At 42.8% G+C, this 20,045-nt stretch overlaps 1 protein-coding gene across 1 annotated transcript; it reads left to right on the top strand.

Moving 5' to 3' along the window:
* The first annotated feature begins 1,951 nt into the window (after positions 1 to 1,951).
* On the top strand, positions 1,952 to 19,586 carry LOC149278158 (calpain-8-like). The gene is made up of 21 exons (XM_089502269.1): positions 1,952 to 2,188; positions 3,980 to 4,049; positions 4,304 to 4,422; positions 5,154 to 5,287; positions 5,577 to 5,742; positions 5,903 to 5,992; positions 6,085 to 6,170; positions 9,020 to 9,094; positions 9,910 to 10,070; positions 10,554 to 10,729; positions 11,577 to 11,588; positions 12,830 to 13,041; positions 14,879 to 14,918; positions 15,061 to 15,126; positions 15,329 to 15,386; positions 16,321 to 16,385; positions 16,783 to 16,851; positions 17,870 to 17,948; positions 18,641 to 18,757; positions 19,189 to 19,247; positions 19,575 to 19,586. The coding sequence occupies exons 1-21, from the start codon at positions 1,952 to 1,954 to the stop codon at positions 19,584 to 19,586; spliced, it is 2,103 nt and encodes a 700-aa protein (XP_089358395.1).
* Positions 19,587 to 20,045: the final 459 nt, after the last annotated feature.

Below are 20,045 nucleotides of genomic sequence, written 5' to 3'. Positions count from 1 at the left end.
GCTTTCCACAACATTTTGGGGAGTTTCTGTGGAAATTTCTGCTCATACATCAAGTAGACCATTTGTGAGGTCAGGCACTAATATTGGACGAGATGTTGGAGGAGAAGGTCCAGCTCATCCCAAAGGTGTTTGATGGGGTTGAGGTCAGGGCTCTTTGCGGCCGGTCAAGTTCTTCCAAGTTCTTTGTGCGCAGTCACGCTGCAATAGATAAGGGCCTTCCCCAAACTGATCTCACAAAGCTGGAAGCAGAGCCCCATTCCCATCAGTCCAGCCCTGGTTGGAGGTGCGCTCATAGGGCTCGCTTCGTGTGGTTGCCACTGAGCTGGTGTTTTGGGGCTAGTGGTGAGGGGAGGGCTAGGGTTGCAAAGCGATGGTCTCTCTGTTATTGTCAGTGCTTGTTAATGTATGGATGAGTTATTACTGATGCTTTTATGCACTTTATATTTTCTCTATAAAGCTGCAGCCATTATCCTAAACAAAGTGTGGTGTGAACTTTGTTGAGGAGTTGGTGAAGAGTAGGGTGGCCAATTGGGAGTTGGGCGTTAAGGGACGGAGCTTTTATCTTGCATCAGGCCGTCTCTATGTTTTTCTCCTGTCGCTGGAAGGATAGACTTTAATGCCGATAACATCAGCTCCGTATTCTCCGGACCCTGATAATTATTATACTATTTCACTGCCTCCAGCAGGTCCTCGAGTTAACAGCTGACCCCAGGGAATTATTTCACAGATCAGATAATTAAATGCCGGTTCCCCTGTGTTTATGGTTTTCCAGGGTCCACCTAATCATACTCCCAAATCCTGCGTCCCACCGAGCTCTACCCCTGACCCGAAGAGCTTGGCGGGACGGCGGGATAGAGTGGCACAATTGGGAGTGTCCCGTGTAAATCGAGACAGTTAGAAGGTATGCTTCAGTAATGAAATTTTTTTATTAATCCACAAATTGCAAAAGCTGTTTTAAGGAATCACTTAAATGATTATAAAATTGCCACACGAACACAGTGTCAAACTTGGGCTCACCTGCCAGCTTTCTTGATAACCAGAACTTTCATCCGAGCAAATTTAAGACTGTTGGCATCTATGGATGTGGATCAGGTACCTGGGACAGATTACCGTTTATTTAACGTCAGTTCATTTAAGGTGTAGCATCAGCAGAGAGTCTTCTGATTCGAACTTGAAAGAAATAAGGGTTTCCTGGCTACTTAACAATCCCCAAATTCATAGCCTCTTTTTACTTTTATTATGCAAAAAAATGTAATTAAAATTACAATCAAATATTGGAATTCAGAGAAGAAACGTTAGAAGAGATCATTGACCAAAGCTGGAGGGTCAGAGGTTTAGATGTAACGTAAGGAATTTTAACTTTTACAAGCGAGTGGTAGATAAATGGGACTGACTTCCAGCAGAAGTGGTAGAGGGTAATACAGTGAGGATATTAAACATGCATGGGATAGACACACGGCTCCTGAATCTAAGACGAGAGCGACTGATTAAGGTTTAAGTCTTTACCGCAGATTAGATGGGGCCGAACGGGCTGATCTGCATTTAGTTGGAACTCACCAGGTGACCCCTATCCTGTGTTATCCTCCACCTGAGTGCGATGGCGGAAATCTACGAATGCCTGACATTCCTCGCTGAGCTTCTAACCTCAGGCTAAAAAAAACATAAAGAGTGAAAATCAGAGATAGTCAGCTTTTCGAACAAAGTGCGGAGTGAAGCCGTTCATCCGGAATCCTTATTTCCAGATTCGTGTTTAATGACGTCATTCTAAACCTACACAAGAATCCTGAGGATGTCACACCTGCTTTGTGTGACCTCTGACGTGTCACGGACTGCCTCCCGCTTGTAAAGCGATGTCTCCGGGGGTGTTTTTTTTCTTGTCCCTATATAAACGTCCCACTCCGGCTGATCAAACCTAAACTTCCAACGCCAACGTAAAGACCGAACGCGCAGCATGTCTGGAGTCGCTGCTAAAATAAGCAAAGACAGGGCTGTAGCCCGAGGTCTCGGCACCCCCGGGAACGCGGTGAAGTATCTCAACCAAGACTACGAGACGCTGAAGGCTTGGTGCTTGGCGTCCGGCGGTCTGTTTGAAGATGACGCTTTCCCCGCTGGGCCAACTTCTTTGGGTCTGAAAGATTGGGGACCGGACTCTGAGAACGCAAAGAAGATTGTCTGGAAAAGACCCGCGGTAAGAACAACTCCCACAACTCCCAACGTTCCAAAAAGAGGCTTTGGGCTTTTTTTTTTTTAATGTTACCATTTAGAAGAATTTTTTTTTTTTTTTTTTTTAATTTAAAAACAAATATTTAGAAACAATTATTTAAAAATAGGGAAGCCACTTAGATTGGGTGTCACTCAGCGGTGTGTAGGGTGCTTTTTAACACTTTCCTGGCTAGCCTTTGCTGCTTAATATTATACCATGATGGATATATTATCATAAGCAGAGGCGTATCTACTGAAAATGGCGCCTATGGCAAGCACTGAAATTGCATTTAAAAGCCGCTCACCGGCGCCCCCCTAGAGATGGCGCCCATGGCACGTGCCATGGCTGCCATACCCTATATACGCCTCTGATCATAAGTCAATAGCGCCGATATGATATATATATATATATATATATATATATATATATAAATAAATAGTTTTTTGTTTTTTTTGCGAAGCAAAATTATATTTAAAAATAAATATATCACGGTAATACATGTGAACATGAGTCCCATCCGATTGCTTTAGTGGGTAGGGGGTCACATTAAATTTGAAAACAAAATATATATATATCGCACTCTGCCCCATCTACTTGCTTGTTTTTTCCTATAAAAACTCAAATCAGCCGTTGGTCTCGTCTTAGATTCAGGAGCCGTATGTCTATCCCATGCATGTTTAAATACCCTCACTGTATTACCCTCTACCCCCTCTGCTTGGAGCCTGTTCCACTTATCTATCACCCTCTCTGTAAATTAAACATGTGGAAGGCAACCTCTCTTTAACCCCTTATTGACAAAGCCCGTACATGTATGGGCTCAAAATGCATTGTTTTCAATGGGTTGCAATTAAACTTAAACGCTTCCGGTAGGAGGTGAAATAGCAAAACCTGTCATTCAGTTACATGCGATTTTAGGAATGGCCCCAGGCAGTTATGTGTAGTGAATGACATATAAAACGCAGATACCGTATATACACTAATAAAAATCATAATTATAATAAGGAGTAGACCGTGAATATAATTTATGAAGCCCAGAGCAAAAAGGCTAAAGCAATGTAACATATTTCCAGTTATATGTGTGCATATAGTAAGGGGAGGCCGCACTCCATTAGAGGAGTGCAGCCCCAGGAGACTTTTGGGGATCTGGTCTATGGAGAACTTAGTTTTTCTGTTTCACATCAACGCTGGAAGCACGGAATCCTGGGCTCCAGAAAAAATTTTGAATATCAGAGTCATTTGAGAATTTCAACCATGTTCACACATATAAATGATATAAATCAATGAATGCTCTTAAATTAAAAAAATAAATTAAAAAAAATGTTGGTTTAATGAGTTAAGTGGTCCGTAGGCTAGTTACCATATCATACACTTCAGCTGGCCAAAGACGGGTTCATGGCAGGACTTTACAAGACCTTTTATGTGACTCTGTGACCTATTACCATGGACTCATATAACTGTGTAAGGCATTCGTAGTGCCTAGGAAAGGGGACATCAGGGGAGGAAAAGGGGCACCGTCCCTTCTAAACAGACACTTGGGCTATTAAGTCCCATCAGCCCCCGTATGTGCAAAGAAGCAGTTCCAGTACCTGGGACGCAGCACGTACAGCCCTACAATGCTTTGCTGTGGGTAGGTTACCTCGAGGAACTTCCCTCTATGTATTTGAGGTGATAGATGTGCCCAAGCCCCCTGCAAGTGTTTACGAGAAGTTGTTGTAACATTGTGACTATTGGATCATTTTCTTTCAACTAATGGAATTTTTTTCCGCTGTTACGCAGGAAATAAAACCTGACCCTCAGTTTATTGTTGGTGGAGCTACCCACGGAGATGTCCGGCAAGGATCTCTGGGTGAGTACCGTCGGGATGGACCCTGTCTGCTTCAACTCATCACTAAAAGAAAAAAAAATCTATACAGTAAATATCCCTAAGTCATTTTGGGGGTCAGACTGTTAGAGGTCTCTTCCTCAGATATTTGCAAAATTCCAAATGAGGTCCCAAAAACTTATGTGACTATATAATTTTCTACACAAGCCCAATAAAACCTCGGCTAAAGACGATATCGTCTAATACGACTGCATACACTTTCCTTATTATCTCAACAGGAGACTGCTGGTTACTGTCCGCCATCGCCTCGCTGACACAAAATCAAGACTTCCTCTCCCTGGTGGTTCCAGGGGACCAAAGTTTCCAGACTGACTATGCAGGGATCTTCCGCTTTAAGGTAGGACTGTGATTTAAGGCAGGGATTCAGAATTTTTATTAATAAAGTAGTTGTCAAAATATTTTCTTTTTGCCACTTCTCTCCAGTTCTTGCACCTGCAACCTCTTTACGAATCACCCCATTGTCCTTTTTCTTCGGTAACATGTCAACCCACTCATTCTTGGTCTACAAAATCCCGAAAAACTTGCCTAGCCAGTTTATTAAAGGTCTCGGTTTCCCCTGAGCTGTGATCAGCAGCAACCACCTGTCAATTACAACACGTGTGAGACCTTCTTCATCCTTCTGCACTACTGATTATTGAGTCTCGTGATGTCCTCCTGCAATGTATCGATGACCTTGAAGTCCCTGCTTGAATGTGCTTTTCTAGCTGGGTGAGCCAATGCTGACCTGAGCCCAACACCTAGCTCTGCCGGCTCAAACGTCTCCTCTCATGAGGTCCTAGTGAGTGTTCTCTTAAAGGTATTGTCCAGCTTGGCTCATGCACAGCGTGGTCTAATACTCAGGGATGGGGTAAGGTGTCGCTTTAGGATCACAAATATATTAACTTAAATTCCCAGTACCACCCATTCATGTCTATACTCTGTCTATTCACTTTATACACCACTTTTCCTCATGTCCATCGTTAAGATGTAAAGGTGGGTAAGGTGCATGTGGGGGACGCCGGAATTTATGGTGTCTCGTGGGCATGTGAAATGTTAATCTGAGCGTTACTATGATTTTGCTTCTCTCAGTTCTGGCAGTACGGCGAGTGGGTAGAAGTCGTAGTGGACGACCGGTTACCAACAAAATCAGGAAAACTGGTGTTTGTGAAGTCACTGGCCGGCAATGAGTTCTGGAGCGCCCTCCTGGAAAAAGCATACGCCAAGTGAGTGAGACTATCGTAGTGTCTGGGATCCCATCCCTTACCCTTACAAGGGAGTTACACAGGAGATTCTGGTACAGAAGGTCAGACGCACCAGTGTTCAGAGGCATCTTCTGTCCAAGACCCATTAGATGTAGGCCTATGGAATTCTTCATCCATAGATTGCTCTATTGGGGCGATTGCAGTTTTTAATGGTCCAGATTGGGGATCTCATTTGTGACTTTCCATAGGACCTGTGTTTATACTTTAAGGCCATGCATTAAATTTTTAGGGTTTAAATCTGTTCCTACAGGTTGAATGGCTCCTATGAAGCCCTGAAAGGAGGTTTACCGGTAGAGGCTTTGGAGGATTTAACAGGCGGGACAGCTGAACTCTATTACTTGGATAAAGCTCCAGAAAATTTGTTCCAGATAGTCCAGAAGAGACTGAAAGCAAAAGCTTTACTCACCTGCTCCTCTGTAAGTTCAACTGGATAAGGAAACGAACGTCGGGACCTATTGTTTCCATTAAGCATTTTTTTAGGGACCTGGTGGGAGTAGAATAAAGGTAGCAATTGATCTTTGTTGTACAACCGATTGGTAACAAATGGTATAATATGCTATTCATTAATGTCCACAGAAATCTGATGAGTTTTCCAGAGAGGCCGAAACAGTTGCAAATAACAGCGTGGTTAGGAAACATGCGTATTCTGTCACCGGGGCAGAAGAGGTAAATAAGTACGGATTACAGTCATCAGATGTGACTGCTGATTAGGGAACCGTTTTGAATTGATGTGAATTTCTTCTTTTTGTGATTTTCAGGTATCCTACCGGGGTGGTAAAGTTAAATTGATCAGGGTGCGAAATCCTTGGGGATACAAAGAATGGAACGGAGCCTGGAGTGATAAGTAGGTTCATGGATCTTTCTCAGGCATTGTGTCAATCTCAAATTGAGGAGAGAAAAGGAGATGCCGTTTAGTGGCCGTAACCTTCTCTTAGAGGTAGTGTCTGGTTTGTCCTATAGCTGACAGGGAAGGGCTGGCACCTTCCAGCCCAAGGGGCAAGTAAATATACCGTATTTGCTCGATTATAAGACGAGGTTTTTTTCAGAGTAAATGCTCTGAAAAATACCCCTCGTCTTGTAATCGGGGTCGTCTTCTAATCAGACCTCAAATGAGGTCTGACTATTAGACTAAGATCCAGATCCCCCGCATCGCTGCAGGGGACCTGGATCCTCCTGTATGGTAACCTCAGCTGCTGCCGGCGTCTATCACCGAGCACCGGCGAAAGTGCCGGCAGCAGCCGAGGTTGCATACGCGCGTACCTTCCTGCTCCCGGGATAGCCCGCCCACTGCGGGGAAGCAGAGCCGGTTGGGGAGATTGCTGCAGGACCGGGACCCGGCGGCACTGTGCCGTCCCAAAGCAGATCCGGTAGACCTCTTAAATTTTCTGGAGGAGGCGGGGCCTAGCGGGGTCACACAGCGTCATGCTGAAATCCCGTGGGAGCTGCAGCAAGCGCCTGCTGAGGCATCGCGGTGAGTGAAGTGCCTGAGTATATTAGTGTCTGGGTAGGTAGGTAAGTGTCAGAGTGGGTAGGTAAGTGTAAGTGTCTGGGTGGGTATTTTAGTGTCTGGGTATGTAAGTGTCCCCCTATATGCCACTCTGTCCCATGATATGCCTTTTAACCCCCTATATGCCAGGGTGGCATATAGGGGGTTAAAAGGCATAACATGGGGCAGAGTGGCATATAGGAGGGTATAAGGCATGCCTGGGGGCAGATGTGCATAACTGGCTGCAGATGAGCATAACTGGGGGCAGGTTGGTAAATAAAAGGAAATTAAAAACAAAAAAATAGACATGAATTATTATTTACTAGTAAAACTTTTTTCCTATAGGGTCGTCTTATAATCAGACTTTTTCTTTTTTTTCCTAAATTAATATTCAGATTTTGGGGGTCGTCTTATAATCAGGGTCGTCTTATAATCGAGCAAATACGGTAATTGCTTCCCGGCCCCTGATACGCGAATTGGAGGAGCAAACACACTAACCTCACTTTTCCAACCGCTTTACCTGGAACCCCTGGGAACCTCTGATACCTGGAAGCTCAGGAGAGTTTGATCATTTCTGGAGAAAGGTGCACTGAGGTCTTGGGAGTTTATGCCTCATGGGTCTTGCTTTTGTTCTATGAAATGTTTGTCCGCTAAAAAGTATCACAAGATTCTAAAGATTATAACAAGAGACATAACACAATTCTTAGTAAATGGCCATAGGCAGTGTCTGAGGCTTGCCTAGATGTCGGCTTCTACTTGTTGAAAGCAGCAGGACCAGCCCCAGTCTCTTCTTGGCTACGGTTGATCTTGTTATTGCTTCATCGTTCCTTCCCTAAAACCCCCGAGGACGGGGAATCCTGCTAGAAGACACTTTTCTTTTTCCGAGCCACCTCTGTGCTCTCCTACCGGAGTTAGCAGAATGGTGAACGTGTTCCAAAATCAAGCTGCCGGGGCGTTTAAATGATTTTACGTTACATAAAACAAATGTATGGCAAATACGGCTAATTGTTCTCGGTGAATCATTGTTAATTAACCCCTTAAGGACAATGTGCGGTCCCTAAACACATTGAAAACAATTCATTTTGAGGCCGTACATGTACGGGCTTTGTCATTAAGGGGTTAATATGTAATAACTTGTTACCATAAATATGGAAGCAGAAATTAAGGACTATCATTTCCTTTTTAAATGTATTGCTGCCTCAGTGTAATGGGAGATGTTAATTAATGGGCCAACAATCCTTTACGACGCAAAGTAAACAGGCAGAAAATACCCTATAGAAGTTTCTATATATCCAATAGACCCAAGTGTGGTGGTGGAGGAATGGGAACCGGGATAGGCAAAGTGTCCGTACGAGGACACCGGTGTCCATGGCAAGGGTTGTGAAGGTCCATAGAACTTCATTAAACTGTCCACCATGAGCAATGCTGGTGCCCATCTCTGAATGGGGAGAAGACATTAACAGACGGACAAACCATTGATTTACTTATAGACTGACGTCTCATTTTTCCCAATTGTATTGATCAGAAAACTTGAACTTCAGGTTTTGTTTTATTCGGGTAATTGCAGAACTATTTTCACACACCCACTCCTGTACACCCTGTGTGGGAACTGGCGAAATGAGGAAAGTACGAGCCGGCGCTGGCATTCTCTGTAGTTGCTGCGGGGTCGTAGGTTTCCTGTCCGTGCCGATGTGTTGACTTCCTCGATGAATCTCTACCCTTTTACGTTATCTTTGCTGTCAATCAATATTTGGATGACTCAATTTCTCGTAACTAAACCGGATATGCCACTTTTCTAACACCTACGCTTCGTTGTTCTGTGCTACAAGCGGCCCACTATTTTTAGATATGTCGTGAGCGCAGGCGGCTAAATTTAAAATCCATTGATGTCAGGCAAAGATGCACCGAATTCCGGGCCTGTTTGTGGTCCTCCAAGTCCAAAAGATGAGCAATACATCGCTATAAAAATAAACATTTTACGTGTAAAATATGGGAGCAGCAATCTTAATTTCCCCTTTCACTGGATCTACTTGATTATTCTTCACCATCGACTTCAGGACAGGAAATTGATTGGACAATGCTGGCTCTGCCACATCCTGCCACCAATCTCATCTTCTGTGAATGAACTGAATCTCTCTCAAACTATTACTTGTCTATTTTAAGTTTAATGTTGAAATGTATCTACGTTTTCTTTTTTTTCCAAAAAGTGCCCCAGAATGGAATGAGGTCGATCCCAATGTGAGTGCAGCGCTTAATATTCGGTGTGATGATGGAGAAGTTTGGTGAGTAATCCTCGAACCTAATTGTCCGTTAAAAGAAAATGTATCCAATCTGCTCTTCAAATTACTTCTTCTTCGTCTTCTGCTTAGCACCATACTCGGGAACTTTCTGGCCCCCTTGCGGGATTGGGTAGGAGGTCCCTCTAACGTTGGTGGGTGGTCCCGCGGATGTAGGTGGGCGGTCCCGCTGATGTCGCGGGACACACACTTTTGTTTATGGGGAGGTGGGCGGAGAGTGGGGCGTGGCACAACGCCGCTCCCGCGACCCAGAGTTTCACAGTGGTGACCTGGAGACCCAAAGAAGCTGCGCTTCACCCGGAATCTCCGGGCAAACCCCAAGGGTTCCCAGGTATGCTTAGCACACAATACTCCCCAGAGTTCACCTCAGATGCTTCTTCCTAGTCGGGGACTCGGACAGCCATCGCCTGCCATTGTTTCACCTGCCACAATTGGCCTCTCCTTAATGGATGTTCCTCACTTGCTGGAAGGCCAGGGAAGAATAGAAAGTGTATTGGTTGTATAGGCAACGGCGAGGCTCCCGAACGAAGCTCCGTCCACTAACAGACCCGAAATACCCCATTTATTTTCACTAGGGTAAAAGTGACGCACTCAATGGGAATAATCATTTCAACACATAATATAACATAATATAAATGAGGAGCAGTGGTTAAGTGTCATCGTTCCGAACCAGAGGTGGAGCCAAATAGCCGCTAAAACACTAACCGTTCAATGACGATGCCAAGACTGGGGAGACTAGATCATGGTACCTAATTTGCACGACGATGGATCTGTAACAGTGTTTTGTTTCATGTTTGTAGGATGCCGATTTCAGACTTTATCAGCGAATATGTTCGGGTAGAGGTGTGTAATATTAACCTGAGCAACGCGCTTAGCACCGACGATCAGAAGTGGAGTGTGACGCAATTTACAGGGAGCTGGAAGAAGGGGCTGAATGCTGGCGGGACCCAAAAAAACAAAGGTAAGGGGATCAAGAATAGACAGCATGTCAGACAACCCGTGTAACACAAGTTACATGTAACGTTAACATACAGTATGGGGAGGAATCTTGAATAAGGAAACTTATATATATTTTCCTGGCAATCTTGTGTTGTGATCTTTATCATTCTAGTATGCACGGGGTAGGTGTAAAGGATAAGCGGAGCTTTACTAAGGGGAAGGTAGATTAGTGGTGCGGCCTCCCAACAGAAGTGGTAGAGGTTACAGTGAGAGGATTTAAACATGCATGGGATGGGCATACGGCTCCTGAATCTAAGGCGAGACCAACGACAAATGATGACTCTTTACAATGAAATTAATTGGCTTTTTTGCTAACTTTATTCTGGCCGATGTTTTCTGCTGTTTAAAGGGGGTTTTTTTGTTCAGCAGGTATTATTGTGGCAGATAAATGGCAGCATTGAAATGCAGCGTCCATCCCTGTGCGTAATTCTCCTCCTTTACACAGATACGTTTTGGACCAACCCAAAGTTCTGGATTACACTGGAAGACCCCGATGAGGATTACGCCGGTCCTGCTACGGAGCCGTGCTGCACTATCATCGTGAGCCTGATGCAGAAGGATCGCAGGAGGAACAAACCGCTGGGAGCAAATCTGCATCCCATCGGATATTATATCTATCGGGTTTGTGCCGTTTCATTGTCTCCTTAAAAAATCGGATGTAAAATATATCGAGCTCTTCTGCTCATTGGTTACAATTTCAGGCTCTAAAAATATATATATTTTTTTGTGAAATATGCTAAATAGCAACGTTTGATCAAAAATGGTCTGAACGTTATTGTGATTTGGAGGGTTAGTTTATCCAGTAATATAAACTCCTCCAGACTGTAATCCACAAATCCATATGGATACATTTGTTCACTTTTAAAGTTTTTTTTTTTGTTTATTTTATTATTAAAATGTTCATTTTATTTGGGCAAAGAGTTTTATTTCCATGAAAATCAGTTTAGTTAATACTGTAGTATGTATCAAAGAATGGACCCGATTTGGTAGGCGGTAAGAGCCGCCGGTCCACATGCTGGTTACATAAATATAAGCACGCAATGTGTATATGGATGTGGTTTAATTAGCCGGCGACCGCATTACATTCGTTTTAGAGAGCAGATTCTGAAGCCCCATTGAAGTAGGAAGAGAATGTCGATAAGATTAACACATGTTAAGACTTTTCGGGATAGAAGCAGAAGAGGATCGTGTTCCTGCCGCCATAAAAATGAACTTCTTCTCCGATTCTTTATAACCATGGATCTCTCCATCACTATGTATTATGTTTCACTCAAAGATGATGATCAGTAGAGCAAATGTTTATGCTCAAAAAGGATTAAGATTCATGGCAGAAATAATAGTGCGGAACGATAATTTCAGAGGGTCTGTTTCGGGAAGTGTGCCGGTATGATGAGTAATGTTCCGTTAGCATGCAGGTGTATGCGATCGTTGTGAAATAACGTACCTTTTCTCCTTCTCTCTCTTGCAGGTCCCCAAAGAGGTACGACGGGTCCTGCTTTACGCGTCTGAATTTATGGCTTTGGATAATTTGCAAATATCTCCCAAAACCGTAAAGCTATCATGCTATTCCCCTGAAAGATGTCACATTTTAACACTATTACCCCCCGCAACCCAAAAACACTACTTATAGATCTACCACATTCAGTACCCCAAGACAATAGGACGTAAGAACCATTTGGCCCATTCTAGACCATTCTAGTCTGACCATTTTGCCTGATGTAGAGACTCTGTCCTTGGCCTCGTCTTTCACGGTAGCTTCATGACTACCTCCTGCCTACTGAAATTCACTCACTGTATTAACCTCTACCACTTCTGATGGGAGGCTGCACTATCTATCAACCTCCCTCTCCGTAAAATAAAACATTGTTGTTTTTAAGGAAGGGCTGCCAAAGTAGGTAGGTATTTGTCCCCTGTGACTTTGGGTTACCACATACAGACAATGTGTGTTTGTTCCTGTAGTTCAATATATAGCCCTAAGAATGTCAAAAGTATCTAGGACCTTCCGCAGCATTTAGTCCCTGACCTTCTCTGTGCAGTCAATGACTGTTAGACAGAACCGTGTAGTGACCGGTGGATTCCATTTATTTTGTACTTCTTTGTTACTTTTTGTTTGGTTGGACCAGTGCCGACCCAAGATTTTGTGCTGTGGGTCCAAGAATCAAGTCCCCCCCCCATACACACACACACACACACGCCATCCAAAACCACATCCATTGTTTTATCACCAAAAATAAAACTTGTCACAAAGTGTCATGCGCAGACACACTTGTATATCCAGGCACACACAGTCACACACGCTAACACATCCATACATATAACATATCCGTTGGATGCCCCCCTCCCCCATCTGGTTGAATATTGTCAACTATCTAATTCTTATATTAGATATACTCTAACAGCAGAAAAGAAAAATCAGATGGCAAATATAATTTTCCCCGCTGTTTTCACATAGAATTTATAATTTTTTCTTTGTTTCCAAAAGATAACCATTAATAAGAATACTTGCGGCATTTGTCTTGTTACTTTTAGGTTTCCTCGAGAGGGGAATGTTGTCTCTTCCTCTAACATACACCAACTCATAGACAATATTCTACTGGCAAAACTTTGCACAAAAAATAATTTGCCAATTCATTTATAAATTATATAACTTGGCGTTTCCATTCTAATAATGTAAAATATTTGATCCGTACATAATAACAGATTATTATTTCTTACTGGCAGCTGCAGAAATCGGGCCAAACCCAACTTCGCAAAGATTTCTTTGAGAAAAACCAAGACGTCGCCCGGCAGGTTCTGTACAAAGAGCACCGCGAGATCTCAAGTCGTTTCAAGTTACCTGTCGGCGTATATATGATTATTCCGCACACCTACACCCCCAACCTGGAAGCCGATTTTTGCCTCCGCGTTTTCACCGAGAAAAAGGCTGGAGCTTTGTAAGCACAATGTTCTTCCATATATTATGGGCCCACTGGATTTATATTTTACAAGAAAAATTATTTCAAATGAAATTTTTAATAATTCTGTTAACCCCTTCTGATCCTTCATCGAAACCAAAATAATGGGTGTACTCCCTCCCCCCTCCTCTAATATTGGGTTTCTTCTACAACAGGGGTAGGCAATTTTCGACGCTCCAGGTGTTGTGGACTACATCTCCCATAATGCTCTTACAGTCATAATGCTGGCAAAGCATCAAGGGAAATGTAGCTCACAACATCTGGAGTGCCGAAGGCTGCCTACCCCTGTTCTACAATGTTTTATACGTTATAAGCATCGTATTGGAATATTGCTTTGTCTACACGATCAAGAAGTAAGTGCCTTATGTCTGAAACGTGACGTTCTTACTTATTCTGCCCCTGGTCCTGTTTAAATTTTAAATTGCTAGTAACGTCTGTTCTCTGAGTGTTTTTGTTTAAGCGTTGCCTTTGTTGATCTCTGACGGTCATGGCTGCCGTTAAGCCGGGGCAAGTAGGGCTCACACCTCCCTACTCCGCACATGGGAGACCCCGCGTTGACACTACCTACCGGACCTCTCCCTTCCACTAGTGATCTAATATATAACAAGCGCAAGCCAGAGCAGGACCACCGCTTGCCCATTCCTAAGAAAGGGCACAAAAGGGACAGGGCAGCTGTCACGTTCTGCCCAGGCTGCGGAGCTGCATATCTGTCTTGCTTAAGTTTCTCTGTTTTGCTTCGATCCATTCCTGGATTTCCTTTTGCTCTGTTCTGATCTTCCATTCCTTGCTTCTGCTTCAGCTCTTTGCTTCAGCTCTGTTTCCTTTATAAGGTGCGTCCCACCTGTGTGTTCTGTTTGTCTCAGTCTGCAGTCTAAGGTATGTCTCAGTGCTATGTGTTTGGTTTACGTGTTTGTTTGTTTGTTTGGTTGGTTTGTTTCGTACCACTGTCATTAGGGATTAGCGTTAGGACCCACCGTCATTGGAGTACTTTGGCGTAGTGGTGGGCTAAGCATACTATGGCCATATGATGTGACGGAATCGCCAATAGTTATCAATCAGTCTTAGGCTAGTTTCTGTATTCATGTTTGTCTGTCTCTTATGTACCTTTGCCCTTCTTCCTTGTATCATCTGAGGATTCCGGTTCCTCTCTCCTCTCCCCATGTCCTAGTTAATATGGCCTATCCTTGCTTAAAGGGGAAGCGTCCGAGCTCACTCCTTTCCTTGTGTTCCTTGCCTTCTTCCCTGTCCTTTGTTGTGCCCTGTATCATGTATATCTTGTCTAGTAATGTTTATTCCTTGTCTGGTTCACTGTAGTGCCCTGTAACATGTATGTCTTGTCTGGTTATGTTTCGTGCCTGGTCTCCCTGTCCCTTGCTTGTTATGTTTCTGCTATATCCTTTGCTTAGCTTCCATATTCCCTGCCTGCAGCATCCTGCACGTGATTCTAGTGATATGTTTCATGCCTGCTCCAGGGTGCCTGCAGGATATCACTTTACTTTATTCTGGACTTCATCCGCTGCTATATCAGGGCGCTGGTGTTTGGCTGCACAACCCTAGGTGCTCAACACCTGGGTGAGTGCGGTCACCCTGCAACCAGGCCCTGTCCAAACTCCACTACTGCACTGTGACTCCTGCATACAATCTTCGGGCGCGCTGGGTCCTTTCAGTCATCTGTTTGGACCCGGTCCGTGACAACAGCCCTGCTAAACGGTGCTAATTCCGCTAAATATACCATCTTATAATTTGCCCAAAGAATAATTCTGTTTCACATTCTATATCCTAGAATCATATATATATTTTTGTTTGTGTATTCCAGTGGTGACATTGGCTTTGGCATCAACCCCGGTCAAAACGAGGTAAGAACACTACAGAGTTGCATAGATTTTATGTATTTTTATTTATTATGATGTTGTTTATACCTAAATATAAATCTGCTAGGTATATTTTATATAGTATATTTTGGCTGTTTATATTTTCTGTTTGTTTTTCCCCTCTTAGCTAAGTCTGCCCAGCACGTCCGTAGACACAACAAGTGAATCTGAATCCAATGAGATGAACCAAGAGGTAAATATGACTTGTATGTGATGCCAAATAGACAATGGGCATGACTTTCACCGATTTCACCATTCTCGGGAAGAGATCCTCCCAAAAAAGTTCCAACCTGCTACAAAAATCTGATAAATGGGAGCAGAGATTCTGGGAATGGGGCTCGGATGAATTTAGCGAAGACCTCGCCTGTTTATACGCCATCTTTGTGTATTTGCAGATAAACGTATTTGACGCCGAGGAGCTGCAGAAGACTCTGAGTGAGAGGCTATCAAACTGTAAGAAAAACAACCATCCTGGTTTATATAAATGATGTCATAATATCTTGGCAACCGCATGTTTTATGATTTTTAGTGAAGGAACATATTTGGCTCGAGTATGTCCCTGTTTAGGAGGAGTAGTCCCTCTAAATGCCATTGTGTTCATCCCCTGTTGCCCCTCTTTTCTAGGAGCTCGGGATGTTTGCCGGGTATGAGGGTATTGATAGGGTTCTACAGCAGCACGGGACAAATCTTGGGCGTTAGGTCGCCATGGCGACTAGAAATCACTTGCTGTATTGTACTGTCTGTGTGTACAGTGTAAGAGTAACTGTCACTTTTATAATCTGTAATATTTATTAATTTACTAGTAAGTTAATATTTTATCAACGTATTAAATGGATTGATAATAATATCAATTTTTTAATAAATCGATTTATCATTTATACAGATTTGCCAAATACTTAATTAACTGATCCATACTATTTATTACACAGATTTTGAGATATATTTACAGTAAAAATACTTGAAATGCTATAAAGTGTTTTTTTCCCCACAATTCAGATAATGCCAGTTAATAGTCAAGATTTTTAGAGTAATAGATTGAACTAATAATGTATATATTATATATTTATGGGGGGGAGGGGGTTATATGTAGTCTGCAGCAGAATTAAATGACATCTCGTCTGTGCTCGGGTGACTTTAAAGCTCTAAAAGTTTAATTGCAGACCACTTTTATACAAAATCCAAGTTGTCAAATACAACGTACATGACACTGGTTTTGTACAACCCTCATATGATCAAAATGCTGAACATTAATTTTCGCAATCCCCAAAAAACACTGTTTTCTCAACGAACCATGCCGCCAACCCTGCTGCATTCTGTTTCATTTGCCAGATAAGACGTGCCGTTTTCTTTTTCTCATCCCATTCTAATAAAGTATTCTGTTTTCCAGGTCCTGATATTAAATCAGATGGGTTCAGTCTGGCTACGTGCAAAGAAATGATCAATCTATTTGATGTATCCTTCCTTCTCTACACGGCTTGCGCTTAGTGGAGCGAATGTTCGATTGTAGTCCAACCGTCAACTAGTCCATTAGAACGCTGCTTTCCAATGCCATTAAACAGCGGGAGAAATTGGTTCATTTTATGCAAATGGTGTTTATTCGCTCACATTGTTTAATGATCCGCAGAATAACCTACAGATCTAGGAGGATTCACCGGGTTCTTTAGATGTAACGTCTCTGGCTGAATTTGACTCTGGAGCACAGAAGTAGAACCGGTCGCTGCGACGTTCTACAAGATTCGGGTCACAAAGATCATATTTTAAACTTTTCAGGATCCTGGTTATTAATGGATCCTGCTGGGTTGGATGGGATTTGCAGGTTTCGTTGTTGCCTTAACTAAACCATTTATAGATGGACAGAACCGGAACCCTGGGCACAGACGAGTTCAGAATTCTCTGGATTAAGTTACAGAACTACATGGTAATTGTCAAGGATATAATATTTTTCCCAAGGCACAACCCTGTCCAAAGAAAGCGCTGATTTTCTCCGGGGTCTCATCAGCTTGACCCCGTCCCGTTATTTCACAGGTTTGTAGAGGTAACAGTTAATGGACAGTTCTGTCCTTTTCTGAGCCCTCCGAGCGCTTTGAGTTCATGGGCCAAGAGTAATATTCGGTTGCAGAACACAGCAAGCAAATAACAGACGGGGGACGCTGAAAGAATTAACTAACGCAATCTAAGCATAAACAAATATATGCTTTAAAAAAGTTAAAAAGACAAGCATTTGGGCAACAAGTTCAAAATGAACACTGCTTCCTCAACACTTGTCTAATCTCGGAACTTTTTAAGTACTTCAGCTCTTGTGTAATTGAACTGTATGGCATTAGATAGAACAGGGTGTCCAGAGACGCGCTATATAAATAGAAATATACCGTATATGACTTATATATACAGAAAAAATAGCACTGAAATTACTCAATGCCACAATATGCATATAAAAAATGATTCCATAAAATGTACATATAATACACCATTATCATCAAGTACAATAGGCATTGAAAGGAAATAAATACTATATATATTCAATGCTACCAAAATATAGCATAATCATCCCAAAAAAAAAATATGTATAAAAAAATTGCAATTCCCTGCCTCTGGTTCCAAAAAAACCACGATCAATATAAAAATGAAATAAGACAACTAAACTCTTCCTCTGATGTTGTCCACCCGGCCAGGTTAAGAGACGCCGCGCTATGACTAATGCAATCATAGTTGGCGTGGACAGCCTGCGGAGGGGTTTAATCGGAAAGGACGGGGAAACCGGCAGCTTTGAGTAAAATCACTAAACCATGTTTGGGGGCTCCAGAGATGCCTCGCTTATCCCCCCCTTTCTTTTTTGGGGCGCTAAATATAAATATCCAGCACTGCTCTCTACAGTGTAATCACTCCCTTAATTTTTGTTATTTGTTTTATTTTTTATTTATATTTTTGTACAATAGGAAATCTTTAAGGAAGTGGACGTCAACCAGTCGGGAAACATGGACGCCTATGAAATGCAAAACGCTTTGCAGAAAGCAGGTGAATGAAATGGTTCTACCGGTATTTTCTGTTTCCTTTTAAAATGAAAATTGTCCTACAAGATGGAATTGAATCATTTGTTTCTGATTGGCACATGTATACACATTTATGCACTAAGCTCTAAAGGGGGTTAACAGTTGAGGTCTTTGTTCCTTGCGCCTGGCACCTCTAGCACCCCCTAGTGGTGTCCTGGGAGGCAGCAGAAGGAATTAGCAATTTTTGCCATGACAAATACAGTTTAATTTGCCCGCATCATCAGTCGCTGCTGCATTGTAGATCCACAAGAGGACATTAGTCGGTGTGTACGCCATTATCCTACCGCCCACTGGAGACAAAGCCATCTGATGGTAGCCTCTCTGTAGACTACAAAGAACACCTGGGCTCTCTCTATATGCATTCCCAGGTGATGGGGAAATCTGGTCACCTTATAATATAATCACTGGTGTTATGTGAACTTGTATAATGCACATTCTGAATGTATAGCTATGGAAACCATACTTCTTACACGGCAAACTATCAGATCCGTTTGACCTCACAGAGAAATCCATGCGTTCGGTTGTCTTGGATTGGAGGTCCAGACAGGGGAAGAAGCTTTCTGCCTTGGTGGCAATTATCATTCAGAAAAGACTACCACCCTATGAATACCTATGTGAGAACGGACGCTAATCTCTTATTTTTGTTTCAATCTATAGGTCTTAATCTGAATGACAACATTCTCGAAGTCATTATTCAACGATATGGCACTAAAGACCTGACTATTAGCTTTGATGACTTCATCGGCTGTGTCATACGGCTGGAGACCATGTTCAGTAAGTCACGGAATTCTAAAGCGGCACCTGATACAGAGGCCATTGCTCGATAGGCCGGTGGGGGTAAAAGATAACCCAGTAAAAGTCCATGAATATGTTCAGGGGTGGGTTGGCCGGGGAGCAGGTAGGCAATTGGACCCAGCCTTGGTCCAAATTCTACACGGAGATCCAGTACAAATTGATTAATACACACGTATGTGTTGGTTTTGGGGTGGGGTAACTTGGCCCGCAGGTGCCAGCCCTCCGGTAACTGTAGAACTTCTGGATTTTCCACTGTCAGGAACTGTCAAAATAAAAGCTAGAAAACTGGACAGGTCTGTTGATGGGGATTAACCAGAATGAATGTTACATTGTTTACCTGACGTAAATCTCTGTAAATATAACTTTAATCCGATGTGAGGTTTTTTTGTTTTTTTTTTATATTTGCGCAGACATGTTTCAGATCTTGAAGACGGAGGAGAATGATGTCATCAGTCTCACGTTATATGAGGTATGAGGAAAAGGTTACAATAGGCCAGCTATTCATTAAGAGGTCTGTAGATCTATAACCTTGAAAGTGCTGTTCTGCTTACCCTGCCAATTTTACCTTTTTTTTTTTTTTTTTTTTTTTTTTTTTTTTTTTTTTTATAGCTAAATACAGCATTCAAAATAAATTCCCAAACCCTTCCAATATATATATATATATACACTTTTTTAATCAAGGAAAATGTTGCCCCATTCATAGATTTTTCTGGGAACAGGGCCAACCCATATTGCACCCCAGGGAATTTTAAGAAAAAAAGCTTCTTAGACATTTTTTGTTTGTTTTTTTTTTTAGATGGAAGAATAAAATTACAGATCTCCTAAATCTTGTTTGCTTCTGATACAATAAATGTGTATGTAACGTGCCTTTATGGCCACCTTTTGTGCAGCAGATCTGGTCTTTCAGTGTGTTCCCACCGGCTGGATAAACGCGGCGGCATACCCTGTGGCGATCTGACCCCCCCCCATATCCAGCTGGTGGCCACACATCCATCATTTATTGGCCACTGGCCTTAAAAGTGCCAGAGGCAATCCTAATCCCCATTCCAGCACTTCGTGGCACAGATCTTCATGAGCTGCACTTGCTGTCGTTAACCAGGGCAGCCATTGAAACTGCATATCCTCAAAAGCTGGGGAGTTACCTGTGTACTTTCCCCATTTCTAGATGTATTTATGATGCACCGTCCTGTATGGTGCAGGGGGTCCTTACATTTTACCCCCAAAGCCCCGTTGTCCACAGATGCTAGTACTGCCCCTAATGATTTTC

This window comes from Sceloporus occidentalis, unplaced genomic scaffold, assembly GCF_023333645.1.
Source record: "Sceloporus occidentalis isolate IW3139 unplaced genomic scaffold, rSceOcc1.0.p SCAF_199, whole genome shotgun sequence".
NCBI lineage: Eukaryota > Metazoa > Chordata > Lepidosauria > Squamata > Phrynosomatidae > Sceloporus > Sceloporus occidentalis.
Note: the sequence above shows the minus strand (reverse complement) of the source record. Positions and strands in the feature narration are given on the sequence as shown.

Bases quoted from the DNA above. Each gene is read 5' to 3' on its own strand.
- LOC149278158 (XM_089502269.1), top strand. From the start codon at position 1,952: ATGTCTGGAGTCGCTGCTAAAATAAGCAAAGACAGGGCTGTAGCCCGA. The intron at 5,288-5,576 runs GTGAGTGAGACT...CTGTTCCTACAG, and splicing joins CTGGAAAAAGCATACGCCAA to GTTGAATGGCTCCTATGAAG. The intron at 5,743-5,902 runs GTAAGTTCAACT...TAATGTCCACAG, and splicing joins CTTTACTCACCTGCTCCTCT to AAATCTGATGAGTTTTCCAG.